Raw genomic sequence first — 15,921 nt, 5'->3', positions numbered from 1 at the left:
GTCCATGCTGATGACAGCAATAGTGTAGTGCCGTGGCACTATCCAGGCACAAACAGCTTTAGTGCTGTGCTCTTTCACGTTGGATCTGCTTTGTAAGCCATTGGTAGTGCTGGCCACAGAATTAGCACTAACAGTCGGGCAATGACAGTTACAATCTGTCTTTAAGGCCTGGCCAGGTTTCTTTCAGGCTCTTGTCTGGGGGCCTGCTGGCATTTTCACAGTTGGAGAAAGCTGCAGATTTTCTCAACAGTTTGTGATTACTATTGCATCATCCAGAAAACTTAATGAAAGCTTTCTAGCTTTCACTCAAAAAACCCATGATGGGGGTTACCTCTGAGGATGGGCATGGGGGCTTGCAGGAGTCATACCTTTGGATATTTCACGGTGCTCACATATTACTGATCTAACACCTCCTCCACAGCCTCGTTCGGAAGGTCTAGGTGTTACAGCCCCTGCCTCTTACCTGCCTTCCTTTCCTAAGATACCATTCTGCCAGAAGAACACTCTCCATCATTTTTCCCAGTTCTGTGATTATCTTCCCTTCCAAGAGTCACACTTCCTTCTTGAAGACAAACAGCCAAGTAGCTAGACAGTCAGGGGCTCCTATTACAGGCCTTCCTGATTTACTGACCAGGCATAAATAATGCAAGTTTACTAGCTCAGTGGTGGTTCTTCCTTCTCAGGAACGCTGCCCTGCCCTGGAAACTGTAAGGACCAGCACAGACTTCTGGATATGTACACTGCCCAGAACAAAGTAGTAATCTGGAGAACTATGACATCTCTTCACCTCCATCCTGTTTGATAGTTTGCAGGTTAAGTGCTCTCCGTTTAGCCTGGCATTCATGGCTCTTTATAATCAGGACCCAAGAGTTCTCCACAGCTCTTCTCCCGACAGGCACACCAGCCACACCAGTCTGCCTGTCACTCTGAACACGCCTTCCTCTGTTTGGTGAATGCTATTCTGGTGCTGTTCACCATACATGACACTGGGAAGTCTTCCTCTTTCCTGCTGCCCTCCCCACCTAGAGAGATGAGTAGCAACCTTTTCCTCCTCTCCCCTCCTGCAGCAACCGGGGTCACGCTTTTGGTTCATGTGGTCATTCATTGCATTGGATTAGAATGCACAGCCTCATATATCCACTTTCTCCGGTAGAACATGTGGAACTCAAGGCCAGGGAGCAGTCATCAGGATGCAGCCTTGTGCCAACGCAGTAGCAGGCACCCGGTAAGTACCTGCTCTGTTCTCTTTAACATCACCACCCCAAAAGGTTGTTGTCTAGTGTTGGGGCTGGGGCAAAAAGGGAAGTGAGGAAGGGTGTCGTGGGAGGAAGCTGGGGGTTGCCAGGTCTGAGAGCATTATGAAATAGTCTCAGTTTGTCAATATGTATGTTGGAAGTAGTTCTTACCAGAATGAGTAACAGATGAGAAAGCGGCTAATTGTGAAGACATAGGATTTCTTGGCAGCATGAGAAGGTTTCCCTTTCTCTTTATGGAGGAAGAGAAAGATTTCCATGGGGGCGTTTACCCTTGAAAGCCTTCACAAATGTAGTTTCTGAGTTTGCATGTTAGATGAGGAAAGTGGAGGAGAATGAGGAAGGAGATTCCGTTTCAGGCCTGAAAACCCCTTGGAACCGAGTGTTCAGGTCGACCCTTGGGAAGTAGATCAGGCAGGAAAGCAAGAACAACAGAGAGAGGTGGAGACGGGGAGCAGAAGCAGCAGCAGTCCGTCAGTTCCTCAGGGCTGTGATGCAGCGGGGTGGCCAGGATCCCCAGGAGGTGGCAGGGACTCCAGCATCATCCCCTCGCTGACCACCAAGCCTGAAGCTGCAGATGTGGTGCGGGGGTGGTCCCTTTCCTCCCACCCCACTCCCAGGGTGCCTCTGTGCTACACTGAAGAGGATCCTCCATAAGGAGGCCACTCTTTGAGCGATGGGTTATTCTGTCTGCTCAGCTCTGAGTTTCCCTCATAACATGCAGTTAGAGGTGGGAAGGCATTAGGAACAAGGAGCCTGGGAATTCAGTTTCCTGTCTGACTCCAATTTACATGTGACTCCTGGGACAAGTCATTTAGCCTCTCTTGGCCCCTATTTCCCATCTGTAAAATCGGGAAGTTACCACCCCACCAAAAATAGATGCATTTGATGATACTGAGCATCAGAAACAGGGGAAATAAGTACTTTTTATATTAGCAGTGATAGGGCCTGTGCATGATCTGAATTACATTAGGCTGTGAGACTCTGCAACTGTGCTAGTCTGTGTGGGTGGTGTCTGAGTGTTGGGGGAAGTAGAGGGAAGTGTTTTCTGCTAAACACTGATTCAGGGCTGTTGTTTTCCAGAATCAATCAGGCTGCTGCTAAGAGTCATCCCAAAAGTGAAAATGAAAATTCCAGGGCCCATTGTGGGACTATGGACCTGAGTGATTTTGGGAACACTGACTCCAGTGAGGATCCAAAACTGGAGAGAATGGACCTAAAAAATGGAAAAAGCACAGATGCCAGACTCAGTAGCAAAGTAAGTGTTGAAATTTAACACTGAATACTAAACTGATTCCCTACCAGATCTTCCGGAAGAGAAACATGCAGCCATTTGGGAAGCCGAGGGTCAAGGTCCTTTTTATTCCAGGTATCCTGAGAGAGGCTCTCACATGTCAGTTCCTAGTGCTTGACGGAATAATTTCCCTCCTGAGTTAGATGATTCATTGGAAAATGAAGCCCTCCTGTTGAGCCCTTTAAAAAAAAAGCTCTCCTTTCTTTACTCCCTTAATTGCAGAAAGTAGAAAGAGGGTGACTCAACCCCCATTAGCAACCCAGGGATCAAGCTGCTCAGAAACCTCAGAAATGCATAAGCACCAGCCCTCTTTGCTGCAGTCAAATGGGTCAAAACTTGGAAGAGGAACTGACTTGCTGTGGTGGCTGCCCATTTGACAGCCATGCCTGCCAGCTGAGCCGTAAATCTGACAACACCCGAGCAATGCTCTGTTTTCTAAAACCAGACTTCAGTTTTGTTCTGAAGATGCCGTGGTATAAATCAGTAATGTGTCTACTTTGTAACTTTCTGGAATAAATACCAGAAAGGCACCGGAAGGGGAAGAATTCTCTGTGGGTTTAACACCAAGGTTTATAATTTTTTTTAGGTAGTTTGCTAGAAACATGAGGCGTTTAAGGAAGACTTTAAACATTCCTGCAAAGAAGCTAACAGACAAGCTAGAATGTGGGACATTCTGTACAACAGTGGTTTCGACAGCAAGTCAAGGGTAGAAAAAACGTGGGGAGGAGTTTGTTTTAGATTAAAGGAAATCTGGAAGATATACCTGACAACCACTTGTAATGCATGGGCCTTGTTTGCATCCTAATTTGAGCTATTCAGATGTGCAAGGCATTTTTGAGACAACGGGGGAAATTTGATAATGGAATGGGTTAATAACACAGGCTTTTTATTTTCACGAGACATGAAATGTGACAGTATTTGGCACGTGGTTATGTGAGATGGCAGCCCCATGCTTTAAGAGATGCACACTCAAGTGTGAAACAGCAGCCTGACATATCTGGGTTTTATTTCATCAAAGGACTTCTCTTTTATCGAAGGAAAAACAAAAGCAAAGAGATGGAGCAAATGTGGCAAAATCTTGCTAATTATTATATCTAGGTGATGGTGATGGGTGTATGGGGGTTCATTATAATGTTCTCTCCACTTCGGTGTATGTTTGAGATGCTGTCATAATATTTTTGTGTGTGAACGTAAGCCTAAGGATGAGAAGCATCCGTCAGCTGTCACACGTGGGGAGGGTTGAGAGTGGGGGCACTGTGGCTTTGCCAGGAAAATAAAAGCAGCATGGGCTCTCAAACTTGAAGGAGCTCTGCAGAGATGGCTCCTTACTCTCTGTAAACAGGGAAAACAGTACCTTTCATCTTGATGGAGAACTCCCCCAGCAGACTCTCCAGCTCCGCTTCAATGGTGCACATATTCTGCAGAGGGGACAGGACGCAAGCATGAGAGCCAGCCTTTCACCCAGCCGCGCAAAGCACGTGACATTTCAGCAGCAGCGCAGCCTGTTCACTGCGTGAACAACATGAAGCCTTTACCTGTTTGCTGCACACAGCACAGCCCATGAAACGTTCTAGACAAAATGTTCGATCTGAGCCTAAGCCCACCTTTTAGTGTGTAGGAAATTTAGGGCATAGATGAGCAAGTCAGATTATGTCAAAAACAGACAAATTCAGAATGTGGGATAGTCTACAGGAATTGGCATGAATTCTACAAAAAGGCAGTGTCATGGGAAAAAGATTTCTAAATAAATAGACTAGACAAACATTAATAACCAAATGCAACTTTTTTTTTTTTTTTTTTTGAGACGGCGTCTCACTCTGTCACTCAGGCTGGAGTATAGTGGTATGAATGATCTCGGCTCACTGCAACCTCTGCCTACTGGGTTCAAGCAATTCTCCTGCCTCAGCCCCCTAAGTAGCTGGGAATACAGGCTCCCACCACCATGCCCAGCTAATTTTTATATTTTTAGTAGAGACAGCGTTTCACCGTGTTGGCCAGGCTGGTCTCGAACTCCTGACCTCAGGTGATCTGCCCGCCTCGGTCTCTCAAAGTGCTGGGATTACAGATGTGAGCCATGGTGCCCAGCCTCCAAATGCAACATCTTAACCTTGATTATGTCCTGATTTGGAAGTAAATAAATCAAAACAGTTGTAAAAGACATTATTGATCCAAATAGGGAAAACTTAAAAATGGACACTATGTTACATAATTCTGTAGGATGATTGTCAACTTTCTTGCTTGTGGTAATGGTACGTGGTTACGTAGGAACTGCAGATGTTCCCTAGGTGGTTATTAAGAGATCCATGGCTTGATTTAGCCATTATATTACATATTTCAGTATACATATACTTCAAAACATGTTGTACACCATAAATATATGCAGCTTTTACTTGCCAATTACAAATAAAAAGAGATCCAGGTTAAAGTATTGATAGGGTGAAATGTCACAATGTTTATCACTTACTGTCAAACGAGTTGAGGGGATGGAGGGGGGATTTGAGCGTATGAGAGAGAGGGAAAGCAAATATGGCCAAATATTACTGAATGGCAGATCTAGATAAAGGCATATGGTGTTCAATGTACTAGTCGTTCCATTTTTCTATAGGTTTCAAATTTTTCTTAATAAAAATTTGGGCCAAAAGAGCACAAGAGCTGACTTCTGCTCAAGTAAGTAAGGCAGACTTCCTGCTGCAATGCCACAGCACCCCCAAAGTAATTTTTGGGTCTGATAAGCGTCCTCTCTTTGATGTTGAAGAAACAGGATAGAGAGAAGGAGTAACACCATCTGTACATGTGGTTACAGACATAACTACCCTGAGCCTACTTCCTCAGTAGCCAAGGACCTAAATAGAACAATTGCAGTTAGAAGTCAGAAGGGAAGGTGCCACGGCAAGGAGCCAGCCCCGGGGGCCCTTCTGCTGCTGGACCACCTCACAATCTGGATGGTGCCTCTGCTGTGCTCAGTCTCCACTGGAGCTTGACGCAGGGTGCTACCTGCAGGCTTGTGGCTCAGTAGGCAATGTCCCACAAGGCTAGGAGTTCGAGGGTGGTCTCACTGACAGAAGCATGGGCCAGCTTGATTAGTGCAGGCTGGTATTGCTTTGATTTGAATTCTGTATGCTGAGGATCTCAGCCTAGAGGTTCTGATTCTTCTATGTTTCTTTGTTCTGCTCCAAATGAGCACTCTCATTGGATGCAAAGAGAATGGCATTGCTTTCTCCCTTATAGGGTTTCAGTACCTGAACTACCTAACAAGGCTGGGGAAAACTTCCTGAAGTCTGAGTTCTGTGTAGCTTGAAAGCTTTGAAAATGAAGGCTCAGTATTATAAACCAATTTATTTCCTCAGAGTATTGGCCACCTCTGTGAAGAAATGCACTACGATTTCCGGAAATATAAACTATGTTATCATGCATGTCAGGATTGCTACCAGTATCTCTGAAAAACTCAAGAGCAGCTAGGTTAAGACTAGAGGGGACATCCGTGGTCAGAATTTTCTCCTGCCCATACCGACCTCCTGCAGCCACTGATGAAGATTGCTGCATATGCAGAAACACCTGAGCCACCTTGATCTCATTCTTAAATCCTCATTTTAGACCCTCATCATAATAAAATCCTGGCTTTTATGGTTATGTGAGGATATATTTCTTTCCTGTGTTTTTGCTTTTTTTTTTTTTTAATTGAGATACAGTCTTGATCCATCACCCAGGCAGTGGCACCATCTTGGCTAGTGCAACCTCCGCCTCCCAGGTTCAAGCGATTCTCCTGCCTCAGCCTCCCAAGTAGTAGCTGGGATTACAGGCGCCCGCCACCACACCCGGCTAATTTTTGTATTTTTAGTAGAGACGGGGTTTCACCATGTTGGCCAGGCTGGTCTGACCTCAACTTATCATCCCACCTTGACCTCCCAAAGTGCTGGGATTACAGGTGTGAGCCACTGCACCTGGCCGTGAGGATATAAAACCGTCTGATGCCAAGTGAGGCGTGGTACGGAGCTACGGAAGTCCCGGACTTCTTTCTTCTCTACGGCAGTTTACATTGCACTCTATGTCTTTGAATTTGTGAGCATGATGCCATACCCTGGCACTTGACCGAGGTGGCTCTGTCTGAAGTGACCTGCAAGTATGCCGGCACAGGCAGCCCCTGCAGGCTGCTGGCCGTTATCTGCATTTGTACTGTAATCACCCTTTATAACTGGAAACGGCTCTCCTGATTTCAGAGATCTGTAGACTTGGGGTCTCATGAACTACGGTCGCTTCAATGTGCAGGTCTGCAAAGTAGGATGGGGGAGGGGAGGAAGAGTCGGATCCTTACTTTCACTACCCTGTAACTGAAATTAAACATGTTTAGGTATGACGAAGGTAGAAAACGGGCCACAGCAGTATTAGTCATAGCCGAGACTTCTACAGTGATAGAAATCACATTTATGTTCATGGCACATCATTTATTGCAGATAACTTGTTAAAAAACCATTCATAGTTTTCATTACGTTGACGTTTCGGCAGTCGTTAGAGCCATGGCCAGAGCTTATAATTTGCTGTGTTAATAAAGCAGCAGTATCAAACTATGTCACACATTTGACTTTTGAAATATTTTGAAAACTATATTGATGATACTGAACTGTATTTCAATATATTTTCTTCTTTTCAGTTCCTATGTATTTTTTTTTTTATGCATTTAAAAAACACCATTCTAGGCCGGGTTTGGTGGCTCATGCCTGTAATCCCAGCACTTTGGGAGGCCGAGGTGGGCGGATAACCTGAGGTCAGCAGTTCCAGATCAGCCTGGCCAACATATAGTGAAACTCCGTCTCTACTAAAAATACAAAAATTAGCTGGGTGTGGTGGCGCATGCCTGTAGTCCCAGCTACTTGGGAAGCTGAGGCAGGAGAATCACTTGAACCTGGGAGGCAGAGGTTGAAGTGAGCCAAGATCACACCACTGCACTCCAGCCAGGGTGACAGAGCAAGATTCCATCTCCGAAAAATAAAAAGATAATTTAAAAAATTATTCTAAAGGAGGAACTTAGTAGTCTTGCTTTAAGTCATATAAAGGGACAAACTTGGTTCAGACGAGAGGCAACATGGGAGCGTACACACAAAGGGATCCCACTGACAGTATCCAAGATGTCCCTGTGGTCCCAGGCTGAGACAGATGCTCAGCTCTGGGAATTGTCCAACAGACCCTCTTCAGGCTGATGACTTCATTCATGAAATCTGATCTCTGAACAAAGACTCATGGGATAGTGAGGAGTGCTGCTTTAATAATTTAGTCATTTCATCAAAGACATTGGTATTAGGTGACCCCAGGAGGAGTGAAGACCTCTCTATGTCAGATGCTTGGGCCCCAGAGAGTTGGAAACCAGGAAAGCACACTTCTGTTCATACTTCTTAATCTTGGCTCCTTTATGATAAAAATCTCTGACAATAAAAAAAGAAATTGTAGGCAGAGGATTACTGATACCCAACACTGACATCAGTGTAGCTATCTGAACCACAGGGTCTGTACCACTTCCTGGGTTAAGCTAGATTCAACTGTACACTAGAATATTTAGAAGTGTATTTGAATGACAACAATCAGGGCAATGTGGCTCATGCATTCATTTTATTTTATTTTAGAAATGCAGCTGCGCACTGTCATCCAGGCTGGAGTGCAGTGGCGCAATCATAGCTCACTGCGGCCTCAAACTCCTGGGCTCAGCAATCCTCTTGCCTCGGCCTCCTGAGTACCTAGGACTACAGGTATGTGCCACTGCACCCAGTTTATTCCTTCGTTTTAAGCAATTCCACCCATTGCCTTTGTTGCATACTTTTAAGGCTAAGAGTAAAGCCTATCTTTAGAGAGGGGAGAATGAGGTTGTGGGTTGCTGTTTGCCTCGTTCTTGGCAATTACCAACAATTCACCCTAGGCCAGGTAGGGTTCAGCACCTTAAGCAGGTTAGCGAGTTATACCTCTGTGTACTCCTTGTGGCTCCGATTGATCTCTGACAGACTCTCCCGGGCAGCTTTGCTGGCAGGGGATGTTGCAAAAGCTTGCTTCATTTTGCTGGCACCATCCTGGAGACGTCGCTGGATACAATAAGCTTCATAGAGTTCATCTACCTGCCAGAATCAAACCAGGAAACAGAAATAAATGTCAGGCTTGAAAGAAATTACATAGATCATTGTTGTGTGCTTAAGGTACTTTATACTTCTGACCTCTGCAAAGAGAATTCTGTGGAAATATTATCCTTTTGGATACAGAGCAATCATTTTTATCTTAGCCACTGTGATACATTTTGTCTCAAAACAAATTTTGCACTAGTCCTGTTTTCAAATTATGCAGAAGGGAAATGACTCTCTTGCACTGTTCGAAGCTATCATTGGAATTGTTTAAAATGACTCCTAGGTGACTTAGTGTGTCCATGGGTGGACTGTGTGAGTTAAGAAGTAAGGAAGGGTTTATACAATTTCATACCAAAGCGACAACTTTGTAGTATCCTAAGCTAATGTCACTTTAAGACGTAGTGTCACAGTATTGGGATATGTAATCCTGATATTTACATATCCGGATTTAGCATTTCATAAAATAGCTTGCGGATATTTACTGAAGATAACTTTTGTAAAGCATTGGCTCAACTGTAAGAAGAAAAAGTTATTAAAATTAGAGTAAAACATAATTGTCAAAATGTATCAAACTGAACACTTAAGAACGGTGAACTCTTGCTTATAAATTATATGGCAATACAAAAAAATACATTGAAAGCAATATAAATGAATTTTTGTTACATATCTACACTTATGCTTCTAAATAATAATAATATACCTTTTTCAAATGAGTATTGATTTTATACCATATAAGCCTGTTAATCAGCTAATTCTTCTAAGGCAGCGATTCTCACTCAACCCAAGGCAATTTTGACCCCCAGGGGTCTGCTGGCGATCCAGTGGGTAGAGGCAGGGGATGGTGTTGAACATCCTATAATGCAGAGGACAGCTTTCTGCAACAGAGAATTATTCCCAAATACCAATAGTGCTGGGCTTGAAAAATATATATATTTTTTTGAGGTGGGGTCTTGCTATGTTGCTCAGGCTAGTCTCCAACTCCCGGGCTCAGGTTATCCTCCTGCCTTAGCCTCCCAAGTAGCTGAGACTACAGGTGCATATCACTGTGCTTAGCTGAAAAGAACCTGATCTAAAGTTATTCCTAATGATATTTGTCTCTGTAAGTCTTGTACTATCTTTAACTGACTGCAGTTAACTACAAGAATTTTCAGGCAGACAACAAACAACAATACCATCAGGCATTGTGAAAAGCAGATAAAAGCTATTGCTTTGGGGAGGCTTACTTACCTAGCACTATTTCAATTTTCATTTCAGTATGAACTTTGTTCCTTCAAAAAGGAAGCTTAATTATAGATTCAGAAGAAGGTGGAAATGCACATACTAGATTTCAGAGTTTAAGAGTCCCCTTTAGTTCTGAAGGCAAACTGGGCTGCTCAGTACAAAGCATTCCTATAACCTGGCAGAGGAGCACACTTTTCCATAGTTGCTTTCTCTACACAGATGTCGACGACACTTAGCTCATAATGCAAACATTAAGAGACTCAAAATTATTCTCTTGATTAAAGGATTCTTTGTTGCTATTTACTTCAACAATGCACTCAACTCTGCCAGGAAGAATGCCCAAACTGAAAAGAATCATGTTTAACCTTCAGGGTGAATGGATTTATCTCTGATTAGGAGGGAGATATAAGACTCAAGTCTTGTCATATCTGCTGATGACATCCTGTGGTTGATGACCAGCATAGAGGGTGGTTTCCATGCTTTAAAGCTAAGCCTCATCTGGTGAGCTTTTTAAAATGCTGATGCCCAGGCCCCACTCTGAGGTGTTGATTCAGTAGGTTAGGGCTGGGCCAGGAATCTGAAATTTTAAATAACCATTGCAAATTTTTCTGATACGGGAGATCCCCACAAAACTTTTGGAAACCCAAGTGCTAATATCTCTTCCAGTGCAGGTCAGGCTAGGTGCTAATATCTCTTCCAATGCAGGTCAGGCTATTTTACCCATGTGGTCTTCTGGTAAAATGTCCCTGCAACCCTTTCCCCTACTAGTAGGTAGGCCAAAGATTCTGAGCTTGTAATCTTTTCAGTAAGGACACAGTGCTCACGGGACCATCGGTGTAGCCACGATGACTTCATCTATTACTTTGTGTAGCGAGAAAACTTATTCTTTGTTTTTGCTTAAATATCAACCTATCCTAGCCAAATGGAATTAAACTTTAGCATAAAGCATACCTATGTAGTCACCTTAGCAGAAACTCATTTGTAGGCAAACCCATTTGCTTACCTGTCAGTCAGCAGTGGCTCATTAAATAAAATGATTAATGGAATCACTCAATTACATATAATTGAGTATCTACAAATAGAGTATCACCGACCTTTAAAACCCATTAGGATTGTTGTATCTAACAACCATGGATACAAGATTGATAAATATACCATTACCTAATACTGATTATTTTCTTGCTGTTGTTTTGAATTAATATGTCAAAACTTGCCTGTCACATAAATACCTTCTCATGGATGCCATTGTTTTATTTATTGAGTTCAGCAGAAATAGGAGCAATTTCAGATTTGCCTAGGTAGAAAATACCTTTCAAAGCAAGAATGAGCAAAGGCAGTAGCATATACATGTGTATCCATACATACAAATCGTCTTAGAATTTTAAACAGGAAAGGATTCTTAGGATCATCTAGATCAAATCTGTGCACCTCCCCAACTCCTCTTCACACAGGGGGAAGCCAAGGTTCACACAGATGACACAGACAGTGAGTATGTGGCAGAGCTGGGAATAGAACCTAGGGCTTCTGACTCTTAGGGAGATCTGCTAAAACCCCCAGGCTCCCTGCTTGGAAGAGAGGCTAATGGATATAGACAAACAGGAATTGATAATGGTGTGACTTAGCTGCCTCTCAACATAAATATTTTCCAGGTGGCACTAATAATGTCTGATAGTTCCCAGAACAAGGGGGTGATGCCAGCCTTACTGGACCACCAGTGAGCTACAGGGTTCAGGGCTGATGTCAGGGACACTGACAATCCAGTGCACATCTATGGGAGAAGGGATAAAATGACACCTGAAAACCATGCCATACGACCCAGAGTGGAAAGAACCGAGGGCTTGAGAGATTTAGGGAGGCACGTAGACGGTGGTGTTTTGGTAGTTACAAGGCCTTCATGAAGAAGTTGATGTGGCACCAAGTGTTATGTGGGACCCAAGTGTAAAGTTAGCAAAGCATGGAGTTTTTTGCAGGGCTAGTTTGACTGACAGTTTCTCTCCAACCACACTACACTGAGGCTGTATGTTCACATGTCCTCTACTGGGTACTGTGCCTGTTACTTAGCACTTAATACATGTTTGTGGAACTGAGGTAGAGCCAAAACTGTGCTGGGCCATCAGGTCTTCGATTCTTAGCTCCTCCATCTTTAGTGCCCACCTGAGGACTTAACTGCTAGCCAGCTGAGGAGTCCATTGGATAAGAAATTCTCCATGCACTAGATACTGTGGTCAGGCCAAAGGTGTATTGGTTAGCAGCACAACTGAAAAACAGGCTCCGAGAACAGGAACTTCAATTACCTTACTAATGTGAAACTCCAGGCGTCTCATGTATCTTTCAATCGTTTTAATTTGCTGGAATTAAAAGAAGTTCGAAAAAGTATAGTCATTTACAGTTGAATTGATGTAGGCTTGTGAGAATATCTTTATTATATCATACTCAAAAGTACTAGGAAATCCAATATATTTCCACTTTCCTCCTGTCTTTGATGCTATTTTAGACTGCTTCTAATGCCAATTTGGAAAGTTTTTTTTAAATATTCAATACATATTCTGAGATGTGAACTTGAGTTAGTTATCAGAATCCCTGTGTTTAATATCAAGAAAGGTCAATCCAATGGAAGTCATTAGATTCTGACAGAACAGTATCCTATTGGAGTATATTTAAATTTCTTCATAATAATGTATTTCATCTTCTAAGATTGGATTTTTTTTCCCCATTCACATTTTAGTGTCTCTGAAATTGGGGTGCATTTTACAATTGCTACTGGCAGACAGCTGTCTACAAGCTCAAAAATAATCATAGTTGTTCATCTCTTTGAGTTGTAATCATTATTACATGCATTTAATTGCCCTTTAAAATGTCTTCAGAAAGAATATACTATGATTCAGCATTGAAATAAAATTACTGTGCACATAGAAAGGCATGGAGCAGCATCATATGTAAATTTTTTCAAAAAGAAAAAAAATCTGCATCTAAATAAGCCTAACAGAGTTTTCTTGATAACTCTAAAATACAGATTTTAGGTGAAAAGAAAGGACTATCAGAATGTAACTGGAATCCTTTTTTATCTTCATGGCACATGAAATCATAGTGCCTTTTCTAATCAACAGTGACTCAGATTTGATGAAGTAATTTATATTCAGAGACAACACAGGTAAAGGCCTCCAAATGCTTGGGAAGTTCTTAAACTTACCAAAACACTACTACCTAGTGGCATTTTTATGGAAGTGACCTTAAACAGTTTATTGAATCTGTAGATTACGGTACCTATTCATTATCCTCATTAGACAAAAGTACGCATTTTTCCAGGGTTAAAAAACTATCAGTTCTCTAGGATTTTACTGTCCCTAAGAGGGCCTCCCACTGACTTCTCAAGGATGCAGAGTTTCATTTTTTGAGACAGGGTTTTGTTCTGTCATCCAGGCGGGAGTGCGGTGGGCGCAATCACAGCTCACTGCAGCCTCGACCTCTTGGCTTCCGGTGACTCTCCCACCTCAGACTCCTGGGTAGCTGAGACCACAGGCACACACCACCAGGCCTGGATACTGTTTTGTATTTTCTTTTTTGGCAGAGGTGGGATTTTGCCACATTGCCCAGGCAGGTCTCGAACTCCTAGGCTCAGGCGATCCACCCACCTCGGCCTCCCAAAGTGCTGAGATTATAGGTGCAAGCCACTGCGCCCAGCAAGGGTACTGAGTTTTTTTTCTTATTAGCACCCCAACACTGAATGGTAACTTACCTTGTCGAGGTCATACAGCACACCCTACAATTAAAAAAAAAAAAAAAGGAATATCTGGATTTAAACATCATCCTCCAAAAGGTTACCCATCTTAATAGAATGACTTAGCCCACATTTTCATATTATCTGTGGAAATAATAATCAGCCCTACAAAATTCTACCGGATATTTTACATTTGCTTTAAAAGAAAAAAAAGTTGGGTTATTTTAAATACCAGTAAGAGTACATTTACAAGCCAACATTTATTTACAGTCTTACTAGCATTGCACACAGTCCTCTCTGCCCCTTGGAGGCTTTAAAGTTTTCACTTGCTTTGAGCTCTCCCGTCCTACATGTTGAGGGGCATGTAAATTCATGGCAACTAAAAAAATATTTTAAATAAATAATATGAATATAAAACACAGCAGTGTGGCATATGTGCTAAAAAATACTTCCCTCACTGTCTAAACAAATAAAATTGATATTTAAGAAGAGTTCTTGAGGCCGTGATATGCTTTTCACAAATTGTTTTTAAAGCCAGCTCATTTCCTGTGTGCTCACAATATCATAGTATCATCAGTGCACCATTCGCGTATCCTCCATATGAAAGGTTTGTGTGAAACACAAGGTCTTGGCAGAAGCCCTTCATTCGTTCACCATTGTTTCCAGGAGGGACATTTGCAGCCACTGAGGATGCTCAATGGCATTCAGCAGCTCTGAAGGCCCTAACACAAGGGATTCCACATAGATGCAGGCAATTTATACCCTAACATCAGTATAACATGAACACGTTTAACACTGAGAAAGCCTTGAATCTCTAAGCCTTTGAAAAGGACAAAGTATATATCTGAGCACATTTTCTACAAAAAAGCCACATAGCAGCTGCGAATGGCTAGCTGCACCTCTTAGGTATATGTAGAGTTTTCTTGGGCTTTTTGATTTCTTGAAACAGTAAGGTATAATACATAGAACTGAACAAAATCATTTAAAATAGTGTAGACAGAACCACCTCTTCAATCACACGAGTTCTCACAAATTCATTAAAATAGGAGAAATTTGCAACATAACATGTACTCGATCTGGTCTAAGAATTAACTTCTTATGGTGGTCACATCTAAAGCCTCTTTTCCCTCCCTCATTTTACTGATTATATTTTTGAAAAGTTGGAGACAAAAGTTCCAGATTCCAAATTCTTTATATTTTATATATTTTTTAAAACACAGACGGGTCTCACTTTGCTGCCCAGGCTGGTCTCGAACTCCTGAGCTCAAGCATTCCCCCAGCCTTGGCTTCCCAAAGTGTTTGAAAACAGGCATGAGCTTCCGTGACTGGAACCAACTTCTGTATGTACGAACAGTATGCTAGGGAAACTCCAACTTTTCATTTGCTTTATATTAAATTATTTGGGGGTGGTAGAAGACAATAACATTTTTTTTCCTGATCATAAAATTTCATGAAGATAGACATTTAAAAAACAATCTCATAAACATTCTTGGTAAATATTGAAAATTATTAGGAAGAACACATTAAGGAAAAAAAACAGCCTTCTTTTCCCTCCTAAGACATACTGGGGGATGCAGATAGCACTCTGCCCCTTGGATTTGCTTTTCATAAACATTCCTCCCCAGCCCCATCCAGTAAAAGAAGCTATTTGGCCAAAAAGAACAGTGTTAACATCCTAATGACTGGATGGTACCTACCAGGCGAGAGTTTCTTTTCATATCTTTTAACTGAGCTGTCAACTTGTCCAGCTCCGTCTGGTGAACCTCCAGATATTCACTGCAAAGATAAGACAAGATGTAATCTCTGTGCCTGTTCAGTGGGACCCGGTGCTGTTGCTGACCTTTCCTCCTCAAAGGGGATTAAGAATCGAACCTTGCTCTGTAGTTGGGGAGGAGGCTTTGTATTTTCCCAATATTTCAACATTTTGAAAGCTCTAGCAGTGGCACTGGATACTATCCAGCTGGATCAAAAAGGAGAAAAAGGCTGAAGGTCCCGAAAAGAAAACCAGGGGGAGGCAAGGGTAAGATGTCTGTAGAGTGAGCGCTGGGGCTGGCCTCAGAGAATTCTGTCCAGCCAAACAGAACAAACAGTGAGTGTCCCACTGCACACTAGGAAAATCTTATTCTGGGCTCACAATCTCTGTAAGATGTGAGGGAGGTTTCAGAACCCTTATCAGCAATCTCCAGAATGGATGTGTATGTCTGTCCATTATCACTTAAGTGAAACTCAGTACTGCACAGGGTCCAACGTCTCTCTCAATGTTATGAATGTGATGTGGAATACCAACATATTTCCCATCTTAGGGACTCATTTCAGGCTTCCCTAATGATGGTG

At 42.6% G+C, this 15,921-nt stretch overlaps 1 protein-coding gene across 9 annotated transcripts in view; it reads right to left on the bottom strand.

Moving 5' to 3' along the window:
• The window catches only part of RIPOR2 (RHO family interacting cell polarization regulator 2), a 121,906-nt gene that overhangs the window by 43,746 nt on the left and 62,239 nt on the right, over positions 1–15,921 (bottom strand). For all 9 annotated transcript variants that reach the window (XM_032247595.1, XM_032247596.1, XM_032247597.1 and 6 more), the window contains exons 4-8: positions 15,285–15,363; positions 13,606–13,629; positions 12,164–12,217; positions 8,496–8,645; positions 3,902–3,965 (exon numbers count right to left, since the gene is read on the bottom strand). In XM_032247595.1, the coding sequence (XP_032103486.1) occupies positions 3,902–3,965; positions 8,496–8,645; positions 12,164–12,217; positions 13,606–13,629; positions 15,285–15,363 (371 nt within the window). The remainder of the gene's footprint in view (positions 1–3,901; positions 3,966–8,495; positions 8,646–12,163; positions 12,218–13,605; positions 13,630–15,284; positions 15,364–15,921) is intronic.

This window comes from Sapajus apella, unplaced genomic scaffold, assembly GCF_009761245.1.
Source record: "Sapajus apella isolate SASKATOON/1434 unplaced genomic scaffold, GSC_monkey_1.0 scaffold63, whole genome shotgun sequence".
NCBI classification, from domain to species: Eukaryota; Metazoa; Chordata; class Mammalia; order Primates; family Cebidae; genus Sapajus; species Sapajus apella.
Note: the sequence above shows the minus strand (reverse complement) of the source record. Positions and strands in the feature narration are given on the sequence as shown.